At 30.6% G+C, this 15629-nt stretch overlaps 1 protein-coding gene across 4 annotated transcripts; it reads right to left on the reverse strand.

The window, feature by feature from the left end:
* Window positions 1-14896, reverse strand: LOC143246824 (zinc finger protein 474-like). 4 transcript variants are annotated; one of them, XR_013026179.1, is made up of 6 exons: window positions 13316-13446; window positions 6975-7844; window positions 1934-2176; window positions 1502-1691; window positions 771-1212; window positions 1-735 (listed from the first exon to the last, which is right to left on the reverse strand). XR_013026179.1 is itself a non-coding variant. In XM_076494006.1 (5 exons), exons 2-5 carry the CDS (start codon window positions 7416-7418, stop codon window positions 1064-1066), a joined length of 1026 nt encoding a protein of 341 aa, XP_076350121.1. In that variant the 5' UTR covers window positions 7419-7844; window positions 14852-14896; the 3' UTR covers window positions 1-1063. The 4 variants fall into 4 exon arrangements, 3 of the variants coding, with proteins under 3 accessions (XP_076350121.1, XP_076350119.1, XP_076350120.1); XM_076494006.1 differs by lacking the exon at window positions 13316-13446 and adding an exon at window positions 14852-14896 and having other exon boundaries at window positions 1-1212; XM_076494004.1 differs by having other exon boundaries at window positions 1-1212.
* Between the last annotated feature and the right edge of the window lie 733 nt (window positions 14897-15629).

Here is a 15629-nt window from a genome sequence, read left to right on the forward strand (position 1 = left end):
ACTGTACTAGGCTATGTTTTCATATCTGTCTTTGTGAGTGTTAACACGTGTCTGGCACAGTTTGAGCGTTTTCTTGTGTACATTTATTATATGGATAACTAGTAAACAGTAACAACTATAATATCTATATATTTGTATAACAGTACAATTTTATTTAGAGTGATGCTAGTTTTTATCATCATGTAAGTGAGAACAGTTTTCAGTTAAGCCTAAATTGAACTGATATAACAGCACTACTTAGTCAATTGAACATATCTATAAATATTCAAAAACAAAACCGGACAAATTATATGTTGGGTGTAAGAGAAATAACAAGTCCCACATGTTCTGATGAAACAAAAGAAAAAAAAATATTTGTAGCCAGTCTTGGGTGACAATCTGGCAAGATTCCTGAAGGAGGATAATTGTATCATTTTATTTAATACATTGTACAGAAAACTAGTTACTAACAGTGTACACATAGAGTTAATATGGTTCTAAAATACAGCACAAATATTAACTCAGGAAAGGTGTTGTAAGATAGCCACAACAAAATTTCAGTTATTGTACAGACATTGAACCTTATTGTTATTGTACCAGTGAAAGATACATTAATCTTACTGTTACTGTACCAGTTACAGATACATTAACTTTACTGTTACTGTACCAGTGACAGATATGTTAACCTCACTGTTACTGTATCAGTGACAGATACATTAACCTTACTGTTACTGTACCAATGACAGATAATTAAACCTTACTGTTACTGTACCGGTAAGAGATACATTAACTTTACTGTTACTGTACCGGTAAGAGATACATTAACTTTACTGTTACTGTACCAGCAACAGATACATTAAACCTCACTGTTATTGTACCAGTGACAGATACATTAAACCTCGCTGTTACTGTATCAGTGACAGATACATTAACCTTACTGTTACTGTACCAGTGACAGATACATTAAAATTACTGTTACTGTACCAGAGATATATGAACCCTACTGTTATTCTCTCAGTGACTAAGTTCTGACATACATCACTAAATACAATAACTACTGTTATCCTGTGAGTGACTGAAGTCTTTATGGTGATGAGAACTTGCAGTTCTTTTGGTGCACCATCAAACGGTCAGGGAAGAATGTTCGACAACAGCGATCACATGGCACCAGCTGTTTTAAGTGGCTCTTCCAAGCAGCATCAGCCATGGCAATCAGGTCAATTTTTCCATTATCTGAAATATTTAACAGTAATAAAGACACACTTTATGTAAAACTATCAGCTTATTGCTAAATGTACTTCATTATCTCTTTTGAAATGAACTGTTCAATATACCATAAGGAACTTTTCTAAGTCTGTAACCAATACTTACAATAAAGAGAACATTATTAATGGTTTGACCAAATGAAAAAGTAACTTCAAACTGATGTACTGAAATGTTAAGCTACGAGAAACCACTTTCTTGTACTGACTCTTGAGAAATATTTACTTTACAAAACCTGTTGATTTCATTATAGTCTTGCCTTTAAAAACTGCTTCAGGTTTTACAGGTTCTGGTCTTCGCAGTTCTGGTGATAGTGAGTTATTCTCTATCTTCCACTTCTGGAGACACTGTGGTTCATGGAGGGATATGGACTTAGTCCCAAACTCTCGACCACATATGTAGCATGTCACAAAGGGTCGTTTTCTGGGTAACGGCTTCTTCAGAGAAGGCTTGAATAACGACATTAATATTTTATCACACAGTATCCGTTTATGATACAACACAAACATTACTTGTCTAAACTGGCTATGAAATATTATTTAAACAAAACATAGAACCTAAACCAGAAAGAGACATCAATATACTTCCAAATCTCTGAAAATAGCTTATCATTTTTACAAGAGCTTTCAAAATACGAGAAAATGTATTTTATTACGTAAAACATAAATAAATTATTTATTTCACCTCTTACCAGATTGTTTACTTCTTTTGTTTCATTGCTTGTTTTTCTGTCCTTGCATACTCGCTGGTGGACTAGAAGGCGATCTGAGCGGAACTTGCGGCCACAGTCTTGACACGGAACCAAGTTGGACTGAAAAATCTCCCAAGAAGCATCATTGTATTCTTGTCTTGATAAGTTATCTGAGTTTTGAGGTCTTATTGGTAGAGGGCGTTTCTGTTCAGCTGGCAAGGCATCATTTTCACGTTTCCACTTCTGTTTCATAATTAACATCACATTAACAGCAACAGTTAAAGTTTAAAGTAAGAATATTGTAAACAATGTATAAAAGTTAAAAGTTTAGAGCAAAAGTATTGTAAACAATGTATAAAAGTTAAAAGTTTAAAGTAAAAGTATAATAAACAATATACAAAAGTTAAAAGTTTAGAGTAAAAGTATTGTAAACAATGTACAAATGTTAAAAGTTTAGAGAAAAGTATTATAAACAATGTTAAAAGGATATACTAACATGTCTAAAACAGGAACAACTGAAGAATATACTAACATGTCTAAAATAGGAACAACTGAAGGATATACTAACATGTCTAAAATAGCAACAACTGAAGAATATACTGACATGTCTAAAACAGGAACAACTGAAGGATATACTAAATGTCTAAAACAAGAACAACTGAAGAATATAGTAACATGTCTAAACTAGGATAAACTGAAGAATATACTGACATGTCTAAAACAGGAACAACTGAAGGATATACTAACATGTCTAAAACAGAAACAACTGAAGAATATACTGACATGTCTAAAACAGGAACAACTGAAGGATATACTAACATGCCTAAAACAGGAACAACTGAAGAATATACTAAAATGTCTAAAATAGGAACAACTGAAGGATATATTAACATGTCTAAAACAGGAACAACTGAAGAATATACTAAAATGTCTAAAATAGGAACAACTGAAGGATATACTAACATGTCTAAAATAGGAACAACTGAAGAATATACTAATATGTCTGAAACAGGAACAACTGAAGGATATACTGACATGTCTAAAACAGGAACAACTGAGTAATATACTAATATGTCTAAAACAGGAACAACTGAAAGATATACTGACATGTCTAAAACAGGAACAACTGAAGGATATACTAACATGTCTAAAACAGTTACAACTGAAGAATATACTAAAATGTCTAAAATAGGAACAACTGAAGAATATACTAACAGGTCTAAAACAGGAACAACTGAAGAATATACTAATATGTCTTAAATAGGAACAACTGAAGGATATACTCACATGTCTAAAATAGGAACAACTGAATAATATACTAACATGTCTAAAACAGGAACAACTGAAGGATATAGTAACATGTCTAAAATAGGAACAACTGAAGAATATACTAACATGTCTAAAACAGGAACAACTGAAGGATATAGTAACATGTCTAAAATAGGAACAACTGAAAAATATACTAACATGCCTAAAACAGGAACAACTGAAGGATATAGTAACATGTCTAAAATAGGAACAACTGAAGGATATACTAACATGTCTAAAACAGGAACAACTGAATAATATACTAACATGTCTAAAACAGGAACAACTGAAGGATATAGTAACATGTCTAAAATAGGAACAACTGAAGGATATACTAACATGTCTAAAACAGGAACAACTGAAGGATATAGTAACATGTCTAAAACAGGAACAACTGAAGAATGTACTAATATGTCTAAAATAGGAACAACTGAAGAATATACTAATATGTCTGAAACAGGAACAACTGAAGGACATACTAACATGTCTAAAACAGGAACAACTGAAGGATATAGTAACATGTCTAAAATAGGAACAACTGAAGGATATACTAGCATGTGTAAAACAGGAACAACTGAAGGATGTAGTAACATGTCTAAAATAGGAACAACTGAAGGATATACTAACATGTCTAAAACAGGAACAACTGAAGAATATACTCATATGTCTAAAACAAGAACAACTGAAGGATATACTAACATGTTTAAAACAGGAACAACTGAAGAATATACTCATATGTCTAAAACAAGAACAACTGAAGAAGATACTGACATGTCTAAAACAGGAACAACTGAAGAATATACTAATATGTCTGAAACAGGAACAACTGAAGGATATACTAACATGTCTAAAACAGGAACAACTGAAGGATATAGTAACATGTCTAAAATAGGAACAACTGAAGGATATACTGACATGTCTAAACTAGGATAAACTGAAGAATATACTGGGATGTTTAAACTAGGATAAACTGAAGAATATACTAACATGTCTAAAACAGGAACAACTGAAGGATATAGTAACATGTCTAAAACAGGAACAACTGAAGAATATACTAAAATGTCTAAAATAGGAACAACTGAAGGATATACTAACATGTCTAAGACAGGAACAACTGAAGGATATACTAACATGTCTAAAACAGGAACAACTGAAGGATATACTAACATGTCTAGAATAGGATATACTAACATGTCTAAAACTGGAACAACTGAAGAATGTACTAATATGTCTAAAATAGGAACAACTGAAGAATATACTAATATGTCTGAAACAGGAACAACTGAAAGACATACTAACATGTCTAAAACAGGAACAACTGAAGGATATAGTAACATGTCTAAAATAGGAGCAACTGAAGGATATACTAACATGTCTAAAACAGGAACAACTGAAGGATGTAGTAACATGTCTAAAATAGGAACAACTGAAGGATATACTAACATGTGTAAAACAGGAACACCTGAAGAATATACTCATATGTCTAAAACAAGAACAACTGAAGGATATACTAACATGTCTAAAACAGGAACAACTGAAGAATATACTCATATGTCTAAAACAAGAACAACTGAAGAATATACTAACATGTCTAAAACAGGAACAACTGAAGAATATACTAATATGTCTGAAACAGGAACAACTGAAGGATATACTAACATGTCTAAAACAGGAACAACTGAAGGATATAGTAGGATGTCTAAAATAGGAACAACTGAAGGATATACTAACATGTCTAAAACAGGAACAACTGAAAAATATCTAAAATGTCTAAAATAGGAACAACTGAAGAATATACTAACATGTCTAAAACAGGAACAACTGAAGAATATCTAAAATGTCTAAAATAGGAACAACTGAAGAATATACTAACATGTCTAAAATAGGAACAACTGAAGGATATACTAACGTGTCTAAAACAGGAACAACTGAAAGATATACTAGCATGTCTAAAATAGGAACAACTGAAGGATATACTAACATGTCTAAAACAGGAACAAATGAAGGATATACTAACATGTCTAAAATAGGAACAACTGAAGGATATACTAATATGTCTAAAATAGGAACAACTGAAGAATATACTAACATGTCTAAAACAGGAACAACTGAAGAATATACTAACATGTCTAAAACAGGAACAACTGAAGGATATACTGAGATGTCTAAACTAGGATAAACCGACATGTCTACACTAGGATAAACTGAAAGATATACAAATATGTCTAAACAAGGAACAACTGAAAGATAAACTACAAATGTCTATACTATGAACAACTGAAGTATACAGCTACGTATAAAAACTGAAGGATACACGAACATCTTAAAACTTAATGTAAACACCAGTTTTGTGACCTTAACTGATACAACAATACACAAATTGATAAAACTATATAGCAAATACCAGTTTTGTAGCTGTGACTCTTTCACCAATATAGAAAATTTAAAAACTATTTTATGTAAACACCAATTTTGTGGCCGTAATTGATACACCAATATACAAAATGTTATAATTATTTAATGTAAACACCAGTATTATGGCTATAACTGATACAACAATACACAAAATGTTAAAACTATTTAATGTAAACACCAGTTTTGTGGCCGTAACTGATACAATAATACACAAAATGTTAAAACTATTTAATGCAAACACTAGTTATGTGGCCGTAACTGATACAACAATAAACAAAATGTCAAAACTATTTTAGGTAAACACCAGTTTTGTGGCCATAACTGATACAACAAAAAAATGTTAAAACTATTTAGTGTAAATACCAGCTTTGTGGCTGTAAATGATACACTAATATACAGAATTTTAAAACTCTGTAATATAAACACCAGTTTTGTGGCCGTAACTAATATACCAATGTACAGAATGTTAAACTGTTTTATGTAAACACCAGTTATATGGCTATAACTGATACAACAATACACAAAATGTTAAAACTACTTAATGTTGTGGTATGCATATAAATTAAAATAATCTTAGATAAATACAGAACATGAGAAAATGATAATGACAGCTATATAGACCAAAGTAGTCATATGGACGGTATCTCGCCAATAGAAACATAAATAGTAAATACACGATTACCTCAGATGGACAGTTTACTGGTAAAATATATTGGTCGAAGTTTATAGATAGTGAATGGAATGCTATGAGAAAGACCTTACCTCCACGTAAATCCAGTCTACTAATCAATACTTCTGACCTTCAACAGTTACTGTGGTATGGTGAAAATGCACATACAATGTTTCAATATATAATTCTCTGTGTAAATAAACATCTGCATAGAAACTTGTACTGTTTAATATATTTCCAACCTGCAGTATAGGTGGTGACTTATGGTGTATATACACTATACTGAAGAATACCTGTAGACCTTGCAAATTTCCCCTACCCTGATGAGATTACAATTAACAAATTCGTTACGACAAAATAAGACTTATTTATTAATGATTTGGTTTAATTCTTATATAAATTTAAATCTTACAAGTTTACTGTAATTGTATTTATTCTGTTATGTTACTATTATCTTAATTGTTACACGACATCATTCAATTTGTTCGAATTTTTCAGAACCATTATATATGTAAAAACGGCTGAAACAACAACGTTGTTCGCTCCTCTACATAGTGCCTTCTCTATTCATACCAGCCGTTTTTAAATATATAACTTTTTCTACAAGTGGATTTTCTCATCATCACGGATTTTCAGAACCATGCTCACCTCTAAGCACTGGGGTTCGTGTATTGGTAGAGATTTTGTTCCATATTCACGTCCACAGATATAACATATAACAGTCCGAGGACCCATGAGGATAATATCAGCTTTGGTTTTTAAACTGACGTCACTGTTTATCTCATTCTTTTCACCACACAATTTTGTCTCTTGAGAAAATCTCGTTAGATTCCCTTTCTTCCTGTTCCGTTTGGTAGTTTTTCCTTCATGATCAGTAGGTGAGGTTATCTCTTCATTAGACTCGTTGTCTCCTGATTTACAATAGTTACTTTCTGATTTTTCACCAGAGCTTCGGTCATTGATGTTTGACACGACCCCCAGCTTATATTCTACATTAAACCCGTGGCTGTGCAGCTTTTCTGGAACCAAGCCTTTGTCGCACGTGCGACAAGGCAAGGGGATAAGAGAACGATTCCCGGATGTTTTAAACATGTAAGTAAAATTACAATACTTTCTCCGTTTAGAGTTTGGACTCTAATCTTTCATTCCCCACATTATGATAATCTATAGAAGTCTTGGACTTGTTGCTTCATTCAGTGTGTCAGTACTGGTGTACAGAAGTGGTTTTTATCAAAATTATCAAAGTTTCACAGCTGATCATTTTACACATTAGTGAGAAACAACTGTTGATGTTCAGTGTAGCAAATCAGACAGTTAGCCTATTCTATACGATGTTTCTTGCTATCTTCGCCAGAAATTGTATCTTAATATGCCCTGTTCTCTAGCTCCAATTTCTGTGTTGGCAGTCTATATACACAACCATCAATGAAACACGTCCCATCCCAATATCCAATAGATGAGCTTCAACACCAATACAGTGAACGTTAGGCCTTAGTGGTGTTACCTATCAAGCGAAACCTGTATGGAACCAATGTCAAAACAATTATCATTATCAATAAACATGATATTATATTAATATTTAACAAAGTAATATATTTTCATATTTTACATTCATACTTTAACAAGTATGTTACACTTAAGTATGTTATAGTTCATAAACTTATCGGTATAGTTATGTTATAGTTCATAAACTTATCGGTATAGTTATGTTATAGTTCATACACTTATTGGTATAGTTATGTTATAGTTCATACACTTAGAGGTATAGTTATGTTATAGTTCATACACTTAGAGGTATAGTTATGTTATAGTTCATAAACTTATCGGTATAGTTATGTTATAGTTCATAAACTTATCGGTATAGTTATGTTATAGTTCATACACTTATTGGTATAGTTATGTTATAGTTCATACACTTATCGGTATAGTTATGTTATAGTTCATACACTTATTGGTATAGTTATGTTATAGTTCATACACTTATCGGTATAGTTATGTTATAGTTCATACACTTATCGGTATAGTTATGTTATAGTTCATAAACTTATCGGTATAGTTATGTTATAGTTCATACACTTATTGGTATAGTTATGTTATAGTTCATACACTTATCAGTATAGTTATGTTATAGTTCATACACTTATTGGTATAGTTATGTTATAGTTCATACACTTATTGGTATAGTTATGTTATAGTTCATACACTTATCAGTATAGTTATGTTATAGTTCATACACATATTGGTATAGTTATGTTATAGTTCATACACTTATCGGTATAGTTATGTTATAGTTCATACACTTATTGGTATAGTTATGTTATAGTTCATACACTTATCGGTATAGTTATGTTATAGTTCATACACTTATCGGTATAGTTATGTTATAGTTCATAAACTTATCGGTATAGTTATGTTATAGTTCATACACTTATCGGTATAGTTATGTTATAGTTCATACACTTAATGGTATAGTTATGTTATAGTTCATGCACTTATTGGTATAGTTATGTTATAGTTCATACACTTATCGGTATAGTTATGTTATAGTTCATACACTTATTGGTATAGTTATGTTATAGTTCATACACTTATCGGTATAGTTATGTTATAGTTCATACACTTATCGGTATAGTTATGTTATAGTTCATGCACTTATTGGTATAATTATGTTATAGTTCATGCACTTATTGGTATAATTATGTTATAGTTCATACACGTATTGATATAGTTATGTTATAGTTCATGCACTTATTGGTATAGTAATGTTATAGTTCATACGCTTAATTATATCAAAAAATTATAAAATAGTCTACAATGTATTTTCATAACACTATCAGTGTTTCTGTTATACTATTTATTTGTTGTTACTTTCATTAACAGTATTGGTTATGTTATTTAATTTATCAACTTTATGTTATTATACAGGTAATTTTAGTTTAAAGGAGAACTTGATAATAAACAAATGAAGTCGAAATATTGTTACTTGTTTTAAATAAATGCCCATATCAGCAGTCTCTACTATAACAATTTTCTATTGTTAGCTTAATATAAAAAAACAACTTGGTGCTAACTTCAATGACTCAAGTTGACTGAATAGCATGAGAGATAACCAAGATTACAACGTGAAATACCATTAACAGCAAGGGTACCCAACTGATCAAACTAACGAATTTCAACTTTATGAGCACAGATGTAATAAAATTATATATAATTAGGTATGTCGGTAACTAGTCACTCTAAATACACGGTTTGTATCCCTCAGCGACCGGAAACAACGAATATAATTGAAAATATCAATTCCTTATTTCTGTTAAAATTATCGTTTAATATTTGAATAAATGAGTATATTAAATACAAGCCCAAAGTAAAATTTTAAATATAATTCAACTACATAAATTCCGAAAATAGGTGTAACCATCGCTTACAAATTCTTGAAATCTAAAGTTACAACTGTACGAATATACATACGGGCATGTACAACAACCACTACCAATATAATACGTGAAAATAATTTTGTTTCTTTGTCTAGTAGTTAAGTGCAACCCTACACAATATACTAACTATGGTGTACGCACCATGGGTATTGTAACCCGGTTTTTAGCGGTATAAGCTTTCAGATTCACCGCTGTATTTGTTGTGGTACTTGAATTTTTACTAAAGAATGAAATAAAGTTACTATTCAATATAAAACATTAGTATTGTTATGGTTATTGAATTTTTACTAAAGAATGAAATAAATTTACTATTTAATATAAAACATTAGTATTGTTATGGTGATTGAATTGTTAGTAAAGAATGAAATAAATTTATTATTTATTTTAAAACATTAGTATTGTTATGGTTATTGAATTTTTAGTAAACAATGAAACAAATTTACTATTTATTTTAAAACATTAGTAATGTTATCGTGATTAAATTGTTAGTAAAGAATGAAATAAATTTACTGTTTAATATAAAACATTAGTATTGTTATGGTGATTGAATTGTTAGTAAAGTATGATTGTTTGTTAGTTTTGAATTTCGCACAAAGCTACTCGAGGGCTATCTGTACTAGCCGTCCCTAATTTAGCAGTGTAAGACTAGAGGGAAGGTAGGTAGTCACCACCACCCACCGCCAACTCTTGGGCTACTCTTTTACCAACGAATAGTGGGATTGACCGTAAAAATACAACGCCCCCACGGCTGAAAGGGCGAGCATGTTTGGCGCGACGGGGATGCGAACCCGCGACCCTCAGATTACGAGTCGCACGCCTTAACACGCTTGGACATACCGTGACAGTAAAAAATGAAATAAATTTACTATTTGATATTACACATTAGTATTCTTATCGTGATTGACTTGCTAGTAAATAATGAATTAAATTTACTAATTTTAATACAAAACATTAGTGTTGTTATGGTTGTTGAATTGTTAGTTTGTTTTTTGAAATTCGCACAAAGCTACTCGAGGGTTATCTGTACCAGCCGTCCCTAATTTAGCAGTGTAAGACTAGAGGGAAGGCAGCTAGTCATCACCACCCAACGCCAACTCTTGGGCTACTCTTTTACCAACGAACAGTGGGATTGACCGTAACAATTATAACACCCCCACGGCTTAAAGGGCGAGCATGTTTGGCGTGACGCAGGCGCGAACCCGCGACCCTCAGATTACGAGTCGCACGCCTTATGCGCTTGGCCACGCCAGGCCCTAAATTGTTAGTAAAGAATGAAATAAATTTACTATTTATTTTAAAACATTAGTAATGTTATCGTGATTAAATTGTTAGTGAAGAATGAAATAAATTTACTGTTTTATATAAAATATTAGTATGGTTATGGTGATTGAATTGTTAGTTAAGAATGAATTAAATTTACAATTTAATATTACACATTAGTATTGCTATGGTGATTAAATTGTTGGTAATGAATGAAATAAATTTACTATTTAATATTACACATTAGTATTGTTATGGTGATTAAATTGTTAGCAATGAATGAAATAAATTTACTATTTAATATAAAACATTAGTATTGTTATGGTGACTGAATTGTTAGTAAAGAATGAAATAAATTTGCTGTTTAATATAAAACATTAGTATTGTTATGGTGACTGAATTGTTAGTAAAGAACGAAATAAATTTATTATTCAATACTATTTTTACACCTGTATCAAACGTAACACTGTTGAATCTGAATTACTTGGCGTACCTCTAAAGTTGAAATGTAATAAAACAAAACTAAAAACATATACTGGATATACAATTATTGCTGATAGGTAAATCTTTACCGAACAAGTAAAATAAGTTGTATTAAAGAAATTGTCACATAAGTTGAACATCACATTAAAAGGTGCTTTATATTATAGAAGATTATATGTTTCTAAAGATACATATATTAAATGATTCTGAGAAAACAAGTTTAAACTTGATTACCGCAATCTCTTGTAATTGGAACGCATATATTTGTTAGATTGTTACACGAAACTGTAAGATAATGTATGAACAAAAGAAGAAATCAACAGTTGTGATTTCTACTCGGCACACATTATTTTATTAACATACCTTGTTACTTTTGTGGAAAGTTTTCACTTCATTAACATATTTTAACACCTCATTGTCCCTTTGTTCTAATAGTATAATAATCGCCTCTTTTTATTAATTTGGATGAAACAGTTTTTCGAATTTATAGCGTTTTACTTTGTTATGAAGAAAGTTTAACACTGGAATAACAAATGTAAATTATATTATTTCTGTTTTTAAAAGATGCTGCTTACTGTGTATAGATTATCGTATAACGTAGTATTTCTTCTAGACTTTTAACTATTTAAGATAGGGAGAGAGCTGTTTAGGTATTTTTATTGAATTTCGTGCAAAGCTACTTGTCCCTAACTTTGAAATGATAGAATAAACAGAGGATGACTAATCAATACCACCGACCGCCAACTCTTGGACTACTGTTTTACCAACGAAAAGTGGGATGGGGCGTCATATTATAATGCTTCTGTGGTTGAATGAGTGAGCGTGTTCTGGGAGGAGGTCTCTGATAAAGAAACACTTTGTATAAGACTGATGAGCATTTAAAAGGTTAGGCTCTCATCTCGTCATCAAAGCGTTCTATGTGCTTTGGGGCCATAAGGAAATTATGTTGGTCAAATCCCACTATACTATTAGAGCAGTTGGCGGCGGTTGCTGTTGACAAGCTTCATTGAAGTCTATTAATCCGAATGTTGGAAGATCTATCGCAGATAGTTTTTGTTTCATTACGATTAAATATCCAAAACAACAGAATGAACAGAATGTATTTCAATAAAGTAGCTCAGAAATAAAGGTCGTTGTGAAGTGTTCATGTAACTAATTATTTTATAAATTTAGAAAAACAATAAATGTTCTGAATATAAAACACAGTAATGATACCGGAATAAATACTGTAAAACAACTAACTTACATTTTAGTGAATGCTCCAAATTATCTTGTTTTGATTCAAGCGGTATGTTTAAATTTGTTGTCACTAGGCCATCTTGTATTCTCACTTCTACTTTTGTAAATTTTCTGAAGAATTTTTTTTATATCTTTAGATAGATGAAAATATCATAATTTATTTAGCTGACTAATAGCTTAAAAGACCTATTTTTTACATTATATGTATTTTTAGTGTAAATACCAAATTTCATTTCATTTAGGCCTAAATTAGGTTTAATTGTGATTTACTCAAAGTTCACAAAATAAAATAAACATTTATTTTCCAACATAGTTTTTGGTTTATAATTTCATGATGGTTTATTTATTAAAAAATTACAACTTTTCTCTTTTCTTCGTAACATAATTACACTATAGTTTTAGCGTATATTTAAAAAGTTATCACACGACATACTTATGCTTTAAAAATTTAGCACTCACAATAATGCACCCATCATTTTATAGTCACCAAATAAAATCCGATATAATTTGTAACCTATAGAATGTTTTGTAACCCATGGGTTTAGAAATAACAAAACCAGATTTAAAACTTACCTTACATTTTGGCTTTAAGTGAAATGGCATACCTACGAAGCAATATTTCAAGCTTCAACCACCTTCACGAAAAAATATCTAGCTTATAAATAATATACGCTCTATTCCTAACTTTATGAAGAATTCGTGACGTCGTGCATAGTTTATCGTTGCCTAGCGACAACATAAGCACGCAACGGGAACGTAGTTTGATATCAAACGAGAAATCTTGGTGTAGCTAGTATGTTTAACATGCGTTTAACTTCAATATAAACAAATGATAAACAAATAAAGGCTTTAAGTATGTTTTACTATGGACATGTAAATAGTATATTAAGATTTTTCGTTTTATAAAAATTGAAAAGAGAAAAATTAAAATACCTAATTTACAATTTATGTTCACAATAACCATCAAATGTTAGGCCTATTTTATTCATTCTCGAATAAAACTTATTTACAGAACATAATACACATTCCAGATAAATTTGTATGTGTGTTTTCTTATAGCAAAGCCACATCGGGTTATCTGCTGAGTCCACCGAGGGGAATCAAACCCCTGATAAATTTGTCATTTTGTTGAGAATAATAATATTAACTCCGTATTTTTTCTTTCATCTTATTATTCCTTGTAATCTAATATTTACAAATGTTTCTTCAGTGTTCGAGTATATGTTATAAAAGTGAGAAATATTTTTTAAATGTTGAAAATGTGATTTATAAGTGCGATATAAATTTTATAAAGAGATAGAAAACAATTTATATGCAGTGTATAACTTTATTTTTCAATAGGACATTAATTAATATCTAATTTATCACTACATACAGTGTTCCCTAGTTCTCATAATTTTATTTATTCATTTGTGTTTTAGTTTTGTAAAAAACATTCAAAGAATTCTGATAAGGTTTCCAAGAATATCTTTTTTTTGTATAACTATTATCTTAACGCCATCTAGGAATAAAGTGAAGGATACATTTGCTATTGTGTCATAAAGTGGATATTTCTAGGAATTATTTGTAAAATGTTTAAATTAATCAGCAGAATTTTTTTTTTATTTTAATCAAGATATTTTCTTATACCTCTGATTCAAGAGTATAAAATATTCAAATCGTACAAAACAATTAGAAGTGATATAATGAATAATGAAATTACAATCATTAATAATCCGAACATATGAAAAGTAAGCTTAATATTATTATCATCAAGAAAAAAATACATGAATTGAGAATTATGAAATATTTCAATTGAGCAAAAAAGGTTTTTAAGGTACCAAACAACCAGCTTAATCCCAAGGTAAGATAACTTATGAATTTATTTAATACATGTTCTACAAATTTCAGAAATTGTAAATTAATAGTTGGGATCTTGCAGGACTTAAATATTCAAAGAAAAACTTTGTCAAGATCACTCAAAGATACAATACAATAATAACGGACTGGAAAAACGCCACTAAAAAACCTAATTCGTAAGAATAACATTAAATACTTCTAAAAATTATGTTCAGATAAATATCTTCGGTAAAATATAAGCTATAGTAATAAATAATAATTATATCTTACGCTAGAGCTTTATGAGATTCACTTAGCTTCACGACTGTTGTAGGGTGTCTGACAACTGACAGCTTAGCCTTTGCTTTTAATTTATTATATATGAACTTATTATACATAGTTTACCGCCAGGGTAACCTTGTGTCGATGTGTTAATATAAAATATATTTGTTTAGTATTTAATACACATTAAGAAGTAGGTGCGCTAGCGTTTTTAAGACAAGTACAGGTAGAGCTAATCTAAATGTTAAATACAGGAAAATACAGAACTGGTAAACCCAAAACTAAAAGTAAAATAGATATCATTACCTCATGTGCTTATCTTAAAAACTCGGGAAAATTAGGAACAAACACAAATTATTTCCAGCTTTAGCATTAAACATGAAATAACTATTATTTGAAGTAGCAGCCTCTAGTTGTTTTCTAATACGGTCAACGTGAAATTTAATTTCACCTGGTTTTATGTTTAAAGTTCTACCTGATAGATGACGCTATAAACTCCTCTGGTGAATAATTTATCATGCAGTTTGTTATTGTTGCTTATAAAATGCAGTGAAAACACACCGTTGTAGAAGTAGTATTCTAAGATGGTTAGGGCGATCTAGTCACAGTCTGCTATGTTGCGAGATCGAAACCATTCAACAACTATACTCGTCCTTTAAGCCGTAGTTTCACGATGATAAGATATTATTATTCGTTGATAATGAATACTACTGAAAAGTCCCCTAAATGGAGCTACAGGCTGCCTGGAAGGCTTTAACTACCTCGCATAACTAAATGTAGTGTGTTG

The sequence above is a fragment of the Tachypleus tridentatus genome, chromosome 3 (genome assembly GCF_004210375.1).
Source record: "Tachypleus tridentatus isolate NWPU-2018 chromosome 3, ASM421037v1, whole genome shotgun sequence".
NCBI classification, from domain to species: Eukaryota; Metazoa; Arthropoda; class Merostomata; order Xiphosura; family Limulidae; genus Tachypleus; species Tachypleus tridentatus.